The 18,791-nt window shown below is 44.0% G+C and overlaps 1 protein-coding gene across 4 annotated transcripts in view; it reads left to right on the forward strand.

The window, feature by feature from the left end:
* Positions 1–18,791, forward strand: part of SULF1 (sulfatase 1) — a 189,997-nt gene that overhangs the window by 145,242 nt on the left and 25,964 nt on the right. For all 4 annotated transcript variants that reach the window (XM_075353196.1, XM_075353198.1, XM_075353197.1 and 1 more), the window contains one exon: positions 6,913–7,042. In XM_075353196.1, coding sequence (XP_075209311.1) covers positions 6,913–7,042 — 130 coding nt within the window. The remainder of the gene's footprint in view (positions 1–6,912; positions 7,043–18,791) is intronic.

Consider the following 18,791-nt stretch of genomic DNA (forward strand, 5'->3'; position numbering starts at 1 on the left):
TTAGGGAAAGTTGACGCCATTTCTTTGTTGTTGTTTTTCCTTTCTTCTTGCTGCGTACCCGGAAGGAGTGAAAATCCAGGGACTCCACTATACTCATGTGCGCAGATAGTTCGGTTGATTGTATTATAAATATGTTTCCTAGTAAAGAAATGTTACTACCGGTAAAATCTGAGTATGGGGATTTTGTTGGAATAGAGCATACACACACACCCGCGGCCCTACCACCGGTCGCTTCATGTGGCGTAGTCGGCAGGATGTGTGACCAACAAAATCATCCCCCGGTAGTAACTTATAACCGGACAGCTCCCCCGCCGTCTATTGTCAATCAGGTGAGGAAGTTTGACGGACGGAACTATCCTGTAACTGAATGGACTGAACAACTTAAGATAGTGGGGGAAATGTATAACACTGATCCTAAGACCTTAGCAGAAATGGCCATGCTAACATTAGAAGGGGAAGCGTGGACGACAGTCAGGCTGGAGATGGTTAGGGGCCAGCGTACGTTGGATGACTTGGTGCGGGTGCTGGAGAACACCTATGGGCCGACCACATATGCGGGAACATTGCGCTATATGTTCTTCCGGCGTACTCAACTCGAGTCGGAGGACATTCCTCAATATGCCAATGCCCTTCAAGTGCTACTAGAACAAGTCGGTAGAAACGAAGAACAGATAGCTAGTACGGGTACCCGTGACCTGGTGTTGAGAGATCAGTTCGTGACCGGATTGAGAGACCCGTACCTTAACCGCTCATTGCAAGATCTACTCCGGATAAATCCGGCCTTTACGTTCGCTGAGGCCAAACAAGAAGCTATAGAACGTTCAAGGGGACCTGTCGTGGAGACACAGACATATACCGTGGCTTGCAGGTCCATATCTGGTATCGGGACTCCGAACAGCAACACGGAAGAACTGAAACAGATGGTGGCAGAGTTGCAGAAACAGGTGTTACAGCTCACCTTAGACCAACAGGCGGGCCGGCAAGCGAGACAACAACCCAGCCGGCCGATGGGAAGATGCTGGACATGCGGCGATCCCCGCCATAGAGCCAACCGTTGCCCCCAGAACTTTCAAGTTCCTCCACAGTCCGATCTACCAGAACCAGCAAGTCATGTCCCACAACAGTGGCCGCCTTTAAACTAGACGCCCCTGCCAAAGAGGCTCACTCGGCAGGGGATGCCAAAGAGAGGGGTGTAGGAAAACAGAGCCAGCCACGGAACAAACTTGCATCAAATAGCCCCACCCTGGAAGTATTACTGGAAGGGATCGCCGTACAAGGGTTAATGGATACTGGGTCTCAGGTATCCACCATCTCCGAGCAGTTCTACGAAGAATGTCTAAAGCCGCGGGTTGCCTATGACCCTGATACCGCCATCAAGATCAAAGCAGCCAATAATCTACCCATTCCGGTGACGGGAGTTGCCTGGATGAACACCGAAATCTGTGGCCAAGATCTCGGGAAGAGAGGGATAATCGTGGTCAGGGAAGGCTTTGGATCAGAAACGCCCATGATTATTGGGATGAACATCTTGAAAGACCTGAATCTGGTGTTGTTTACCAAGAAGGGGCCCAAGTACTGGCAAGAAGTGACCGCACATAGGGCCACCCGCTGTGCCTTTCAGCAAGTGGTCCGGACCTGCAACCTCCAGCGAATGACAGAAGAACAACTGCCGCTGGCCACGGTCACCGTACCCCGCCATACTAGGATCACCTTACCAGCTGGGAAAGAGACAGTTATCTCACTACCCCTTAGCACCATGAGACAGCTTGAAGGCGTGGAGGTGCTGATTGAGCCGCGCTCCCCGAAGGAAGGGAAGCTGAATCCACTAGTCGCTCGAACTCTAGCAGTAGTGAGAAAGGGAAGAATTCCTGTCAGGCTGGGCAACACGGCTAACGTGAGCGTTGACCTAGAAGCCGGGACACAGCTCGCCCGAGTCTACGCTCTAACCGAAGAGGTGAACCCTATGAGCCCCCTCCAGTTTGTACCGTCTACAGAGGGAGATTGGACAGTGACGGTCTCTGCCATGGCCGCTGTCGCGGGTGACACCAACGCGGGGCGAGAACTACAAGAGAAGTGTCAGTTGAACGTATCCCAATACTCCAAACGGGAGGTGTCCTAGGTGGAAGAGCTACTTCAAGAGCATCAGGCGTCCTTTGCCCGGCATGACACCGACTTTGAGTGCACCACCAGTATCAAGCACGAAATCCCCACCGGTGACACTGCTCCTATCCGTGAAAGGTACCGCCAAATTCCTCCCCAGCAATACCAAGAAGTGAAAAATCTCCTGAATTCCATGTTACACGCGGGAGTGGTACGAGAAAGCCAGAGCCCCTGGGCGGCACCGGTAGTGTTAGTCAAGAAGAAGGACGGATCCCTGAGATTCTGTGTGGACTACCGCCGTTTGAATGCTTGCACCATCCGGGATTCGTACCCTTTGCCAAGGATCGAAGAATCCCTGACAGCCCTGAAGAAAGCCAAATACTTCTCTTCGTTGGATCTGGCCAGCGGATATTGGCAGGTACCTATGCATGAGAAAGATAGAGAGAAGACTGCTTTCATCTTACCCATGGGCCTGTACGAGTTCGACCGGATGCCCTTTGGTCTGAACAACGCGCCGGGGACTTTCCAGCGGCTGATGGAGCGCTGCTTGGGAGACTTCAACTCCGACTTCACCCTCATCTACCTGGACGACATTGTAGTCTATTCGGCCACATTTGAAGAACACCTGCAGCAGCTGGGCCGTGTGTTCAGTAGGTTGAGAGAACATGGCCTGAAGTTGAAACCCAGCAAGTGCCGTCTTCTGCAGCCCGAGATCAATTACCTGGGCCACCGGATCTCAGCCGAAGGTGTCCAGCCATCTTCAGAGAAGATAGCCGCCGTACGGGATTGGCCGCAGCCCACAAACGTCAAAGAGGTCAGGGCTTTCCTGGGGTTGGCCGGCTACTACCGCCGGTTCGTCAAAAACTTCGCCCGGCTTGCTGCACCCTTGCATGACCTGCTTCGAGGGACCACCAACAGCCCCAGAGGACGACCCATCAGCTGGGGACCCAGCCAGGAAGAGTCCTTCCAAGCCCTAAAGGGTGCCTTAACGTCTCCCCCCATCCTGGCATATGCGGACTACAACCTGCCCTTCCAACTACACACCGATGCCAGTCTACAGGGTCTAGGGGCAGTACTTTCACAGGTCCAAGAAGGCAAGGAACGGGTCATAGCCTATGCCAGTCGGTCCCTACATGAGGGCGAGAAGAACCCCACCAATTATGGCTCGTTCCGGCTGGAGCTGTTGGCCCTAACGTGGGCTATGGCGGAGAAATTTGCAGGGTACCTCACGGGGACCGAAGTACTAGTCCTGACCGATAACAACCCGTTGGCCCACTTAGAAAATGCGAAGCTCGGAGTCATGGAGCAGCGTTGGATGGCTCGGCTCTCCAAGTTCAATTACAAGATCAAATATAGGGCTGGAGCTGAGAATCAAAATGCGGACAGCCTGTCTAGAGTGTCATACCCCTTACTCAACCGAGACCGGGATGAAGAATTAGAAGGGGACGAGACGCCTGACTTTGCAAAGCTCGCCCAACAGATGGTGGATTACCGCCAGTTCGTTGTGGGCGAAGCTGGAACTCCAGTGGGAGTCGCCTTGCCACCCCAGGATTGGTGCAGGATCCAGGACCAGAACCCTGAATGGGCTCTACTCAAACAATGGGTGAAGCGGCAGCAGAAGCCTCCCACCGATATACGGGCACGACTGTCTACCGGGACCTTGACCCTGCTCAGTCAGTGGGATCGGCTGATTCTGAGAGAAGGAGTGCTATACCGGAAGGTTCTCTTGTCGCACATGCTGGAGGAATGCACACAAGTTGTAGTGCCTGATCAATTGGCCCGTGAGATGGTGGCCCAAGCCCACAAAAGGAATGGACACTTCGGAATAGACAAGACCTTTCGGTGGATTCAACAGTCCATCTATTGTCCGGGGCTCCGCAAGCTGGTTGAAGACGTCTGCCAGACCTGTCGCACCTGCGAACTACACAAGTCCCCTGAGCAGCGTGCACCTGTTCAGACAATTAAAACATCCAGGCCCCTTGAGCTGTTGATGGTGGACTATCTGCTGATTGGGACGGCGAGCAGTGGCTATCAGTACTGTCTAGTCATGGTAGATCACTTCACAAAATTCGCTGTCGCTGTCGCTACCAAAGACCAGACGGCTGAATCGGCTGCTCGGGCCATCTGTCGACAGTTCATCCATGTCTACGGGTGCCCGGAGAGGTTGCACTCCGACCAGGGGGCTTGTTTCGAAGGCCGAGTCATCGAAGAGCTGCATCAGATGTATGGGATCCAGAAGTCGAGGACCACTCCTTACCACCCACAAGGGAACGGTGCATGTGAACGCTTCAACCGGACCCTACTCCAGCTGATCCGCACCTTGGCCGATGATAAGAAAGACCAATGGCCCCAATTCCTTCCTGATCTAGTATGGGCCTACAACAACCAGGTCCACTCTGTGACTGGCTACACCCCACACACCCTTCTCTTTGGCCGCCCCGGAAAAGGGGTCCATGACCTGAACCTATTCCGCCCTGGAGATGATGTCTGCCATAACTACCCCTCCTGGCTAAATGCTCACCGACAGAAGATGGAGACTGTACACCGGCTGGTGAGCCAACAAATCCAGGGCCAGATACATGCTGACCCACTCCCCGTGCAAGAGCAGCCCTTGAAGTTGGGACAGCTAGTCCTGCTCCGTATCAAGAAGCCCCAAGGGAAACTTCGAGCCAAGTGGGAGACTGAGGTCTACCGGGTAATCGAACGCCCCTACCCCAACGGGCATGTATACCGAGTGCGGGGTGAAGACAGTCACAGCATCCGCACTGTGCACCGAAATATGTTCCGTCCCTGCCGATCCCAGCCTGACTCCCCTACCACAGTACCCGGAGGGGGTGACACTACCAACACGACTGACGTCACGGACGTTTCCCAGCATAGTGATCACATTGACTCTGAGATCGGTGACCCACCTACACAACCCAGTTCTTCCCCCGGAGTGCTGACTGAAGTGGGGCGTAAAGACCGTGACAGGGAGGGGAACAACCGACCCTTGAGACGCACTGACCGCACCACTGCTGGGATCCCGCCCGGGCGGTCTTACAGGGACCAGTATGTATGGCCCACTTCTCAACCAACCCCTGTGACATCTGCAGTCATCGCTGCCTGGGAACCGACGGTAGTTGACAGGGACTGCCAACCTTTAAGTGGGGGGGTATGTAATGGGATCAACAATTCAGACTGCATCATTAATGTAGAAATGGATTTGAATACTGTTTCAGCAATTGCCCACAAGGGGGCAGTGTCAGACTGTGCAATCACAAACACAGAGCTGGGAAATCCCCTACTGCAGCTAGTGTGTGAAAACCAGGAAGAAAAAAAAGTGCGGGAAGGTTGTTCAGCTCCAGAGCTCAGCCAGAAGAGAGCTGCGTGTGGTCTCCCTGAACAGAGGGCTCTTTTGCTACCGGAGTCTTGGAGAAATCACCCTGTGGAAGTGGTTTCTGCCATTCCCGGTCTGCAGTACTTTGTTTTCACCAAGGATCTAACCGGACTGCAGAGCATCGCAACCAGAGTGTAAGTGCAGGGGCTGTGACCTCCCTTCTTCTGCTCGGCGTGCCCCGGGACTAAAAGACTGATTAGAATCCGTTACCAGTGGGGGAAGATCAAAAGGAAAAGACCGAGGAGCTGCATCCCTTCAGCGCTGCACCGGGACCCATCATCGTGAGACTCCAGGCCTGCGACGTGGGAGCGGCATCTTCTTCCGGGATAGACTGGTACGTGATTGTAGGGAAAGTTAGGGAAAGTTGCCGCCATTTCTTTGTTGTTGTTTTTCCTTTCTTCTTGCTGCGTACCCGGAAGGAGTGAAAATCCAGGGACTCCACTATACTCACGTGCGCAGATAGTTCGGTTGATTGTATTATAAATATGTTTCCTAGTAAAGAAATGTTACTACCGGTAAAATCTGAGTATGGGGATTTTGTTGGAATAGAGCATACACACACACCCGCGGCCCTACCACCGGTCGCTTCACATTCATAATAACCCTTCAGGTAAAAAGCTGTGGAAAGATAAGGCGCAAATAGGGTCTTACCCGGTAAAACACGTGGGGGGTTGATGTTGGGAACACTCACCTGGTGGGGTTGTGCCAGTCACAACCCCTTAACACGCATGCAAATTACGTAGAGATGGTGTGGGAGGCAGCGGTCCCGCAGTAAGGAGACAATTCAAAAGGCAGGAGAAATGCAGGTTTAAATCCGCGCCAAACCACAGGAGTCCAGTTGTTGATAGTAAATCCCTTTTGCCAATTCCCTGTGTTAATAAAGAAAAGGGATTTACTAATAATAACCCTTCAAGCTTATCTCTGTTACCTCTTTCACTGGCCTGATCATGGATGTTATAAAAAAAAAGGAAGACTTAATATATATGTACAGTATCTTTTAGCCGTTATACTATCGGTCCACAAAATAGCAATTTTTGTCCTTATCTAGCACAACATGGTCTACTGTAGGTCTCCACAGGAGTCATTATCTTTGATTAAATAGTACCCAAATGGCATTATATGTAACAATTCAAATAAATAGTGATCCTTGCTATTCGTAGTTGTGCCACGTCTGGGTCTTCTATGTCTAGAAGTTCTTATAGCACATATGTATAAGGATTGTACATTGGGACAATCCATTTAAGCTATAGATATAGACACATTGTGAGCCAAGATACTGAGCACCACTACTTGTTGTATCCTCGATCTCACACGGTAACAGTATAGGCTCATATAGTGTATATTGATGCTGCTTGCATTCAGGATCATGTTTGTGCTCAATAACTCAGTCACTCACTTTTTCATTACTACATTGTTTCCTTATTCCTTAACAGCAAGTTTATCCGAAAGAAAGAAGAACCAAACAAAACTACTCCCCAGTCCAATCATTTGCCAAAATATGAACGGGTAAAGGAGCTATGCCAACAAGCTCGGTACCAGACAGCTTGTGAACAGCCTGGCCAGGTAAGGGGAACATGGTTCATTCTCACTCCCTATAGTTGATGACAATTGTGCTGTTTGTGTTACTTGAATACAAATATTTCTTGTATAACAATTGAACAAAAAATGTCCAATTTGTGAATTATATATATTGTGTATGTTGATCATGCGATCACTGTGATCAATTAGCAGCTGCTTCAGTGTTCCCCACTTTGGACATGATTGATATCCAAAGGGAGCGAGAGCTATGGTTGATATCTCACTTCCTACGGATGTCTGATTTGTCCAAAGGAGGGGAGAGTGAAGTGACTGTTGATTGGCCATGGGGATCCCGTGACATAATGTCACCCAGGAGCGGCAACACCATGGGTGAGTAGAAGTGCTATTATTTTACGTGTGTGTGTGTGTGTGTGTGTGTGTGTGTGTGTGTTGTGAATGAGTAGGTACAAAGGCTTAAGGTACTTAGCTTGTCCACTACTTGGACAACACCTTCCCAATCAGTATGTTTGCCCCTCGTAAAATAACACATACTCGCCGGCGCTGTCGACACTGCTGCTCCTGGGTAACGTTATGTCATGTGATCCCTGTGGTCAGTCAGCAGCCACTTCACTCGCTCCTCCTTTGGACCAATTTAGACATTTGGAGGAAGTGAGAGCAGCCGTAGCGCTCGCTTACTTTTGATGTCAATTACATCCATAGCAGCCACTCTCGTGTTCCCTCCTATAGATGTAATTGACATCCAAAGAAAGCGAGAGCTACAGCTTCACTCTCTCCTCCTTTTGGACAAATTTAGACATCCGGAGGAAGTGAGAAGTGGCTGCTGATTGGCCACATGACATAATGCCACCCAGGAGCAGCAGTGTCGATACCGCGGGAGAGTAGAAGTGTTTATTATTTTACGAGGGGGAAACATAGTGATCGGGACAACCCTTTTAAACCTTTGTGAAATTATGAATAGCAGTTTATCTCATATTATGAACAGGTAGGTACAATCATAGCAATGATTCCAAATTTGAAGCACAGTTGACCAAATAATAATGCCTCCTTATGCAAAAGATAGTAAGGGGTCATGAGCTCTATACAAGTAACGATATAACCAATCAGAGCCTCGATTTAAATGGGGTCCCCTTTGTAGTATAAGAATTTACTTTTTTTTTTCATTTATAAAGACATATGGAAGGGGAATTGATGACCATATGGGCCTTTTGACTATGGCAATTATGTTGTCTGGAAACTTTCTGGGGGTTCTTCTTTTTTGTTTTAATTTATTTTAAAGCCTATTTACAATGAAAAGAAGAAAGTTCTTTTTCAGAGAATCCAAGATCAAGCAGTCTCTCTTCCCGTGGTGGAGGTCTGTAGAAACTGCATGTAGAGATAATGAAGAAATATAGGACATTTCTTACTGCTCATTTTGCTGTCAATGTGCAAATAAATAAACCATCTGGATTACAGAAGCGGCTCTTGTCTGCAGATGTCCATGTGAACCAGTGTTTAACCACCACTAAACGCTATTCCTGTACTGGAACGTTTTGCAACATGATCCTTAGATTACTTCTTTCTGTTCTTTAAAATTTGTTGGGTAATATTTTTCTATAGACTTCTCACGCTTGTTCTTTTGATGTTGGAACTATCTGAATTAGGAAATGTTACCTGCTTACTTATTGAAAAGAATTGCTAACAGAGGCGTCTAATTTCAGATTGCTGTGTTTTCTGACATATACCATTATTAATATGTCTAACTTATCCTTGTTCTTATAAATTCCAGTGCAGATTAACATAGGATTGCATTCCAGTGGCCAATCGTAAGCTTATTGCTGAGCCCAAATCTCCCAGGAAAGAATTTCCTACTTGCCACACAAATGATTAGTTGTTAATCTCTGTAAAAGTGCAAACCAAGCAATTTCTTTATAAACCATTTCCTTCGAGGATTGTTGCTCCCTTCACCTGCTGACTCAGTCTTACTGTATAAGCACCGATGCATTATACAAGACATAGGCATACCTTTACAATGACGTTAACTGCTGTCGTTACTCTTTTTTGCGATTTATCGTTAAGTGTTCCTATTAGAGCCATAAAAAGATAGAGGTGAAGAATAAGTAAATTCCGCCCCCCTGATGGGCTTCACCTGTATATTATAACTCGGCTAATGATACATCAGCCATGATTGCTTTCTAACATCTATCATGGCCATTTATCTCCCTAGATGCCGCCATTGACCAGTGGCCGCTAAATAATTGTCATACAAAGAATGCTCACTCTTTAACCCTATCAGCACCCTGTGAACACAGCTAATGACCTCAGGGTTGGTGGCCTGTTAAGGCCATGTCTCACTAAGCGACATCGCTAGCGACATCGCTGCTGAGTCACGTTTTTTGTGACGCAACAGTGATCTTGCTAGCGATGCCGCTGTGTGTGACATCCAGCAATGACCTGGCCCCTGCTGTGAGGTCGCCGGTCGTTGCTGAATGTCCTAGACCATTTTTTTGGTGAAGCACACATCGCTGTGTTTGACAGCGAGAGAGCAACAATCTGAATGTGCAGGGAGCCGACTTCTGCGGACACTGGTAGCCAAGGTACACATCGGGTAACAAAGCAAAGCGCTTTGCTTGGTTACCCGATATTTACCTTGGTTACCAGCATCCGCAGCTTCTAGAAGCCGGCTCCTTGCACACGTAGCAAAGGTACACATCGAGTAACTATAAGCAAAGTGCTTTGCTTAGCAACCTGATGTGTACTATGGTTACCAAGCACAGTGTTGTTACGTGGGTTGCTGGTGGTTGGTGGCTGATCTCTGATCACTGTGGAGATCTGTTTGATTGACGGCTCACCAGCGACGATGTAGCGACGCTCCAGCGATCCCTGCCAGGTCAGATCGCTGGTGGGATCGCTGGAGCGTCGCTAAGTGTGACGGTACCCTTAGACTTTGCCATAGGCTGGGTCTAATGGGCTGATGCAGTGTAAGACTGACATGTCGCATGCGCTGTAGCAGAGAAGTATTTAAGTGTATGAGACCAGTCATCAAAAAATGTCCTGCAGTGCGACTATGTAAAAATGTGTTTGTTTGTGAAAAGTGTGAAGAAAAATACACAAAAAAGTACTCAAAACTGTCCTGCCATTAACAAACTCAGCCATTTTGTGTAAAAACAAAAAAAAAACTAGTAATTGATATTGCTGCATTCAGAACAATTCATACTTTAAAACTGTCTCGGTATTTATCTCAAACAGCGAGCACTGTAAAAAAAAAAAAAATCTAAATAAATTTGTCCGGCTTTTATTTTTAATTACGGTATACTGTTTTTAGCTTTTTATTTACATTTTATTCCATTTTTTTTGTGTATCACTAAAAATGCCAACAATCCACAAAAAAGCATGCCCTTTGTTGGCCGAAAGTTACAGTTCTAATATGCTATTTTTTGTAAAATTATTAATTTTAATGTGGAAAACGCTATAAACTGAGTATCACTATTTCCCCAAAAAGTAATACTGCCAGAAGTTTAAATGGAACTGTTAGTAACTTCAATATTCCCAATTCATTGAAATGTCTGTCTAGCGCTTTATATATACAGTCATATGAAAACGTTTGGGCACCCCTATTAATGTTAACCTTTTTTCTTTATAACAATTTGGGTTTTTGCAACAGCTATTTCAGTTTCATATATCTAATAACTGATGGACTCAGTAATATTTCTGGATTGAAATGAGGTTTATTGCACTAACAGAAAATGTGCAATCCATATTTATACAAAATTTGACCGGTGCAAAAGTATGGGCACCTCAACATAAAAGTGACATTAATATTTTGTAGATCCTCCTTTTGCAAAAATCACAGCCTCTAGTCGCTTCCTGTAGCTTTTAATGAGTTCCTGGATCCTGGATGAATGTATATTTGACCATTCCTGTTTACAAAACAATTCCAGTTCAGTTAAGTTTGATGGTCGCCGAGCATGGACAGCATGCTTCAAATCATCCCACAGATGTTCAATGATTTTCAGGTCTGGGGACTGGGATGGCCATTCCAGAACATTGTAATTGTTCCTCTGCATGAATGCCTGAGTAGATTTGGAGCGGTGTTTTGGATCATTGTCTTGCTGAAATATCCATCCCCTGCGTAACTTCAACTTCGTCACTGATTCTTGCACATTATTGTCAAGAATCTGCTGATACTGAGTTGAATCCATGAGACCCTCAACTTTAACAAGATTCCCGGTGCCGGCATTGGCCACACAGCCCCAAAGCAAGATGGAACCTCCACCAAATTTTACTGTGGGTAGCAAGTGCTTGTCTTGGAATGCCGTGTTTTTTTGCCTCCATGCATAACGCCGTTTTGTATGACCAAACAACTCAATCTTTGTTTCATCAGTCCACAGGACCTTCTTCCAAAATGTAACTGGCTTGTCCAAATGTGCTTTTGCATACATCAGGTGACTGTTTGTGGCGTGCTTGCAGAAACGGCTTCTTTCGCATCACTCTCCCATACAGCTTCTCCTTGTGCAAAGTGCACTGTATTGTTGACCGATGCACATTGACACCATCTGCAGCAAGATGATGCTGCAGGTCTTTGGAGGTAGTCTGTGGATTGTCCTGTCCTTGACTGTTCTCACCATTCTTCTTCTCTGCCTTTCTGATATTTTTCTTGGCCTGCCACTTCTGGGCTTAACAAGAACTGTACCTGTGTTCTTCCATTTCCTTACTATGTTCCTCACAGTAGAAACTGACAGTTTAAATCTCTGAGACAACTTTTTGTATCCTTCCCCTGAACAACTATGTTGAATAATCTTTGTTTTCAGATCATTTGAGAGTTGTTTTCAGGAGCCCATGATGCCACTCTTCATAGGAGATTCAAATAGGAGAACAACTTGCAAGTGGCCACCTTAAATACCTTTTCCCATGATTGGATACACCTGCCTATGAAGTTCAAAGCTCAATGAGGTTACAAAGCCAATTTAGTGCTTTAGTAAGTCAGTAAAAAGTAGTTAGGAGTGTTCAAATCAAGAAATTGATAAGGGTGCCCATACTTTTGCACCGGTCAAATTTTGTATAAATACGGATTGCACATTTTCTGTTAGTACAATAAACCTCGTTTCAATCCAGAAATATTACGGAGTCCATCAGTTATTAGATATATGAAACTGAAATAGCTGTTGCAAAAACTCAAATTGTTATAAAGAAAAAAGGTTAACATTAATAGGGGTGCCCAAACCTTTTCATATGACTGTATATATAATCATATATATATATATATATATATATATATATATATATATATATATATATATATATATATATAATATATATATATATATAATATATATATATATTCGTATATATATATAGTTTTTATATCCAGAAGGAGGTGGAAACAGGCGGCACTCATTGACATCCAAATGCCAGCGTTGTAAGCCTCTCCTCGCCCTACCCCTCCACTTGTACCCCCTCCTCATATGAAAAAATAAAATACCGCATTTCGATGTCGATGAGTGCCGCCTGTTTCTACCTCCTTCTGGATATTATACATGGTCTGCATTCTTCAAGGACGTGCACCCGGCACATAAGGTATGAGGAATGATCTAACAGCACATTACCATATGGATTAGCTGTGCCCGGTTTCTCTACTATTGCTACTATATAAATGGTTTGACAGGTTTCCTTTAAGACATATACACTATAGATATAGCAAGGTATCTAACAAACAAAGGAAAATGACTGGGCAAAGGAAAATATACCTTTAAAACTTCAAAGAATACATTTGCTACCATATTTTGTCTGGGTCGACTCTGTAGGCATTTATGCCCCCTGCAGAACAACACAAAGGTTTAAACACTTTTGTAGGAGGAATTTAATAGATCTATTATAAAGGTTGTGTCCTATTTTTAAGGTGATTGTATTGATAGAGCAACACGGTGGCTCAGTGGTTAGCACTGCAGTCTTGCAGCGCTGGGGTCCTAAGTTCAAATCCCACCAAGGACACCATCTGCAAGGACTCTGTATGTGCTCCCCGTGTTTGCGTGGGTTTCCTCCGGGTTTTCTGGTTTCCTCCCACACTCCAAAGACCTACAGATAGGAAATGTAGATTTAATGGCGCTATATAAGTGAATAAATATTATTGTTCAGTGTGTCATGGCCCTTTTTATTTGTTGTAATGTCCAAAAATGGTACTGCTAGCTCTTTCCTATTCAGTATAAGTAAATGGAAGACTACTTCTAGAATCATTCACAGCCATTACATATAGTACAAAGCCGTGCCATGCCCAGTGTGCTAAGCATTTCCAGTCATCTGATTGGTTTGAGTCTTGAGAGTTGGACGCTCAAACATTGACGACTTCTCAGATCTTTAAATCCTGAAAAACCCCTTTAAAGTAGCAAAGGCTTTTAGAATGACATTCTCACCCAACCGGTGTTTTCATTTCAATGAAATAAAACCATATTCCTGGCAGCAGAAGACTTTCCTGCTTTGCCCGAGTCTACAGCATAATTTTTCTGCATTTTGCACAAAGCTTTTAGTCTGAATAGTTTCCATTCTGCAGGGAAGCGTGGTCTTTCTAATAATTCTGACAAAAGCTCACGCAGTCTGGTTTGGCTCATCCATGTAATTTTTCTCATAAAATAAACATCTTTCCAACCATACATTTGTAAACTTCCAGTCTAAAGCCAGCTGTGGATTCTGTAGAAAACCACACATGTCTGGGATTGAGAGGTGGAGGTGTCAGATGGTGAAGCAGATACTGACAGTCAAATACCAGACAAATATTTTGGTCGTATCACAACTACGATGTTTCCCGCACTGGAGAAACTGGTTCTGATCAACACTCTCTATTCCAGCTACTGCATAATGGATATAAAATCTATTATAGAAGACAAAGGAAGGAACTCCTTTTACTACTTTTGCCTTTTGTGGTTCAAGGATATGTGTTTATCAGTAAAAATGGCCTGTGTTTTAGGTGGACTTCAGCTATTTTGAAATCTTAAAGGTGCACTCAGGATACGTCCACAAATGCATTAAATAGTGTATCAAAGTCCAAAAAGTAAGAAATGATCAGCTTGATTTAGTTTTTCTGTGGTGGTGCCATAGAAAGAAATCCTAGCATTAGAAAGAAATCCTAGCATTTGGTATAAAACAGTATATGAAGTTGGTGTTGGGGTGTTTGAGTGTATGTGTGGACCATTTTCACCAGTTCTTGTCGTCTTAGCTTCTCATACAGCCAGATCAGATCTTATACTTGGCACTGAAGAGGGACAATCATCCCGAAGCACTGTGTCTGAAAATTGAGGTTCTGATCTGGAATAAATCCTAGGTCATATGAAAAGACATGTTAAAGAGCCACTTTTGACTTTTAGGATTGCTACTTCCAATAGGTGGCGCTAGAGTTCGTCTCCTTCCTCACTGAAGAGAAAATTTGAACATCCGTTCTGGGACGTTCTGGGACGTTCTCCGTCCTTTTACTATACTTTTACTATATTGAGATACTATTCTATAAAGTTACAAATACACCACAGGGAGGAAAAGAAGCCAAGTGGAGGAAGTAACAAATTAGCCAAGAAGCGAAACAATTGAGTCGACCAGCTGTGACTGGGTTGAGAAATAAATCTTTGAGTTTTTGCCATATACTATACCTGGACCTCTGGACGTGCGCTGTATAAAGACTATATATAGTGCCTTGTAAAAGTACTCACCCATTCTGGCATTTTTCATGTTTTGCTACCTTTTTATAACCCGAAATTTTAGTTTGTTTTATTTGTTTGAGGGTTTACATCAGTTCATGTAGTGAACATGCCTACAACTGTGAGCATTTGGTTTTCTTTTATTCTTATGGAAGCAACAAATAGAACAAAATAACTGAAAACTTCAGTGTGCATAACTATTCACCTCCGTAAAGTCAGTACTTTGTAGAGCCTCTTTTTTTGAGGCAACTACAGCTGCAAGTTGCTTTGGATAACTGAGGTTTCCACATCTTGCCACACGGATTTTTGCCCATTTGTCAAGGCAGAACTTTGCCAGCTTCTTCAATTTAGATGGTTTCCACTGGTGAACAGCAATCTTCAAGTTTGACCAGAGTCTCATTTGGAATAAAGTCTCTATGTTGACTAGGCCATTCCAATACATTTACACGTTTCCCCTTAAACCACCTGAGTGTGGATTTAGCAGTATGCTTTGGGTCATTGTCTTGTTGAAAGGTGAATCTTTGTTCCTGTCTCAAATCACTGGCACAAGTTTTGTTCAAGAATATCTCTGGTATTTTGCACCATCCATCTTCCCCTCAATTTGGATCATTTTCCCTGTTGCTGCTACCAAAACGCATCATTACAACATGATGCTGCCACCATCATGTTTCACTGTGGGGTTAATGTTCTTGGGATGATGAGCTGTGTTGGTTGGGTGCCTAACATAGCGTTTATCTTTGTGGCCAAAAAGTTCAATTTTGGTCTCATCTGACCACAGAACCGTCCTTCATACATTTGCGGAGTCTATTGCATGTTTTTTGGCAAAATCAAAATGAGTCTTACAATTTTTGGCTGTCGGTAAAGGCGCTTTCTGGCCATTCTTCCAAAAAGGCCAGCGCCATGGAGTGTACGGCTTATTGTGGTCATATTGACAGATACTCCAGTCTTTGCTTTAGAACTCTGCTGTTCTATCAGGGTTACCTTTTTGGTCTGTGTTGCCTTTCTAATTAATACCGGTACTCTCCGTGCCCAGGCTGAGAGTTTGGGTGTGCAGCCCTCTCTTGGGAGGTTTGTTGTGGTACCATGTTCTTTCCATTTGATAATTGATTTGAAGATGCTCCTGGGGATCATGAGAAATTGGGATTTTTTTTTTTTTTTTTAGAAACCAACCCTGATTTGTACTTCTCAACAACTTTGTCTCTGACTTGTTTGTAGATCTCCTTGGTCTCATGGTGTTTTGTTTAGTGATGCCTCTTTCTTAATGCTGTTGCAGCCTCTGTGGCCTTTCAGAACAGGTATGTGAAGGCTCTGACTGGCCCATAGCAGAACCAGAAAATCCTCCGGTGGGCCCCTTCGCAGTATTAAATCACTTATTGCCCATTATAATCAGTAATTGGCACGATACTCTTGTTTCAGTATGTACAGATAAAGGAAGCACCTCATCATTCATTTTTACAAAGTACTCCCGCTTATTATATAGAAGTATAGGTAGCTTTGTGACCTGTAACATTTGAATGTGTGTGTATATATGTATGTATATATATATATATATATATATATATATATATATATATATATATATATATATATATATATATATATATATATATATATATATATATTATACAGTACAGACCAAAAGTTTGGACACACCTCATTCAGAGTTTTCTTTCTTTTCAGGACTCTGAAAATTGTAGATTCACATTGAAGGCATCAAAACTATGAATTAAAACATGCAATCAAATACTTAAAGTGTGAAACAACTGAAAATCTGTCTTATATTCTAGGTTCTTCAAAGTAGCCACCTTTTGCTTTCATTACTACTTTGCACACTCTTGGCATTCTCTTCATGAGCTTCAAGAGGTAGTCGCTGGAAATGGATTTCCAACAGTCTTGAAGGAGTTCCCAGAGATGCTTAGCACTTGTTGGCCCTTTTGCCTTCTCTCTGCGGTCCAGCTCACCCCAAACCATCTCGATTGGGTTCAGATCTGGTGACTGTAGAGACCAGGTCATCTGCCGTAGTACTCTCCTTCTTAGTCATATAGCCCTTACACAGCCTGAAGGTGTGTTTGGAGTCATTGTCCTGTTGAAAAATAAATGATGGTCCAACTAAACGCAAACCGGACGGAATAGCATGCCGCTGCAAGATGTTGTGGTAGGCATGCTGGTTCTGTATGCCTTCAATTTTGAATAAATCCCCAACAGTGTTACCAGCAAAGCAACCCCACACCATCACACCTCCTCCATGCTTCACGGTGGGAACCAGCCATGTAGAGTCAATCCGTTCACCTTTTCTACAAAGACACGGTGTTTGGATCCAAAGATCTCAAATTTGGACTCATCAGACCAAAGCACAGATTTCCGCTGGTCTAATGTCCATTCCTTGTGTTATTTAGCCCAAACAAGTCTCTTCTGCTTGTTGCGTGTCCTTAGCAGTGGTTTCCTAGCAGCTATTTTACCGTGAAGGCCTGCTGCAGAAAGTCTCCTCTTAATAGTTGTTCTAGAGATGAGAAGGTGTCCAAACTTTTGGTGTGTGTGTATTGTATTGTATATGTATGTATGTATGTATGTATATGTGTGTGTGTGTGTGTGTGTGTGTGTGTGTGTGTATATTATGTGTGTATATTATGTGTATTTATATGTTAATTATAATGTATGTATATAATATATATGTGTGTGTATGTAATATATATGATATACACACACTCAGCTTTATATATTACATTAGCACTATCCGACCTTAGTAAAATGCTGACTTTCTTTTCATTTCTCCATCCTGACCAGACGGTTCACTTGTGTTGCGAATATTTCTCTTTTCTGTAACAAACCGTTATATACAAACTTAATCTGCGTTCTTCCCAAAGCTGGACTACGTTTAGATAAAATGGACCACTTCCTGTTTACTGCCATGAAAACCCACTCTGAGGTGCAGCTACAGATGAGACATGAAGATCCCCAGCTGAGTCACTTTCACCGACTTAGACTAGACATCTATTTACTTGATACTGTACATTTTTAAGAACCGCATAGATTTAATTACTCAGCTTCCAGAAAGCGTGTGTTATTCTTTTTCTTCAGCTGCCATAAATCGCTTGCAAAATACTATTTAAAAAAAAAATGCCATTAGCAACAGATTCACAGGAGACTGAATGCTGGGCAAGTTAAAGTGTCCATCAAGGAAATGTATCAGCTGTTGAGTTGACTGTTCCTGTCCTAAACAGTGTACATAAATATATCATGGCTGGCCAACACTTGATCTGAAGGCAGTAACACAATACTGATGCTCAAAAGACACTTTGTCATCTAGTAGTGTATAGTAAACTGAGATTCCCACTCTCCCATCTATTTAAGAAAGTAGTAGAAGTTAAGAAGGTCTGTATATCACTACATACCATACAGCAATATGATCCAAGTGTTGACATTCATTTTCACGTACAGCTGTGTGTGTATATTATATACTGTGTATGTGGAGAGATACATATACTTATTGTGCTCAGAGTTTGCGTAGATATAAGTGAAAATGGATTTTTTTGGCGCTTCATTTTTCTGTGGTCCATCTACGCCCCTGTGTTTCTTTCATGCCCTTAAAGGGAAACTATCAGCAGGTTTTTGCTACCTCATCTGAGAGCAGCATAAGGTAGGCAAAGAGATCCTGAATCTAATGAGGTATCTCTTCAATTAGTGGATGCAGCCATTCAATCAGAATTTTTAGCTTTTAGTCATGTAGAAGAGTCCAGAGAGCTCCCTGTAGAGAAGATTGTACATTGACAGTGAGGTGTCAGACTGCTGTGCACTTGACATTGTAGTCCTGTAAGAATAAGGGTCCTGCTGCTTAAACAAACTTAGGAAATAAACAGATCAACTGTGACAAGACAGACAAGCCTGAAGTATCTGTTCATACTGACCTCAGCTTACATAGCAAAAACCTGCTGACAGTCCATTTTAATGCATCCTGTCATGTTGGAGGCTACCTCTTTAATTCTGCTAGTAACATATTCTTTTCTTAAAGATTAAACCATGTACATGTAAGTACAAACAAAGAATACAATAAAAGTAAATCAAATAGCTCCTTAAGTTGTTTGGTCTTTTATTGCTCCACTGACTCTAAAATGAAA

Source organism: Anomaloglossus baeobatrachus, chromosome 6 (genome assembly GCF_048569485.1).
Source record: "Anomaloglossus baeobatrachus isolate aAnoBae1 chromosome 6, aAnoBae1.hap1, whole genome shotgun sequence".
NCBI lineage: Eukaryota > Metazoa > Chordata > Amphibia > Anura > Aromobatidae > Anomaloglossus > Anomaloglossus baeobatrachus.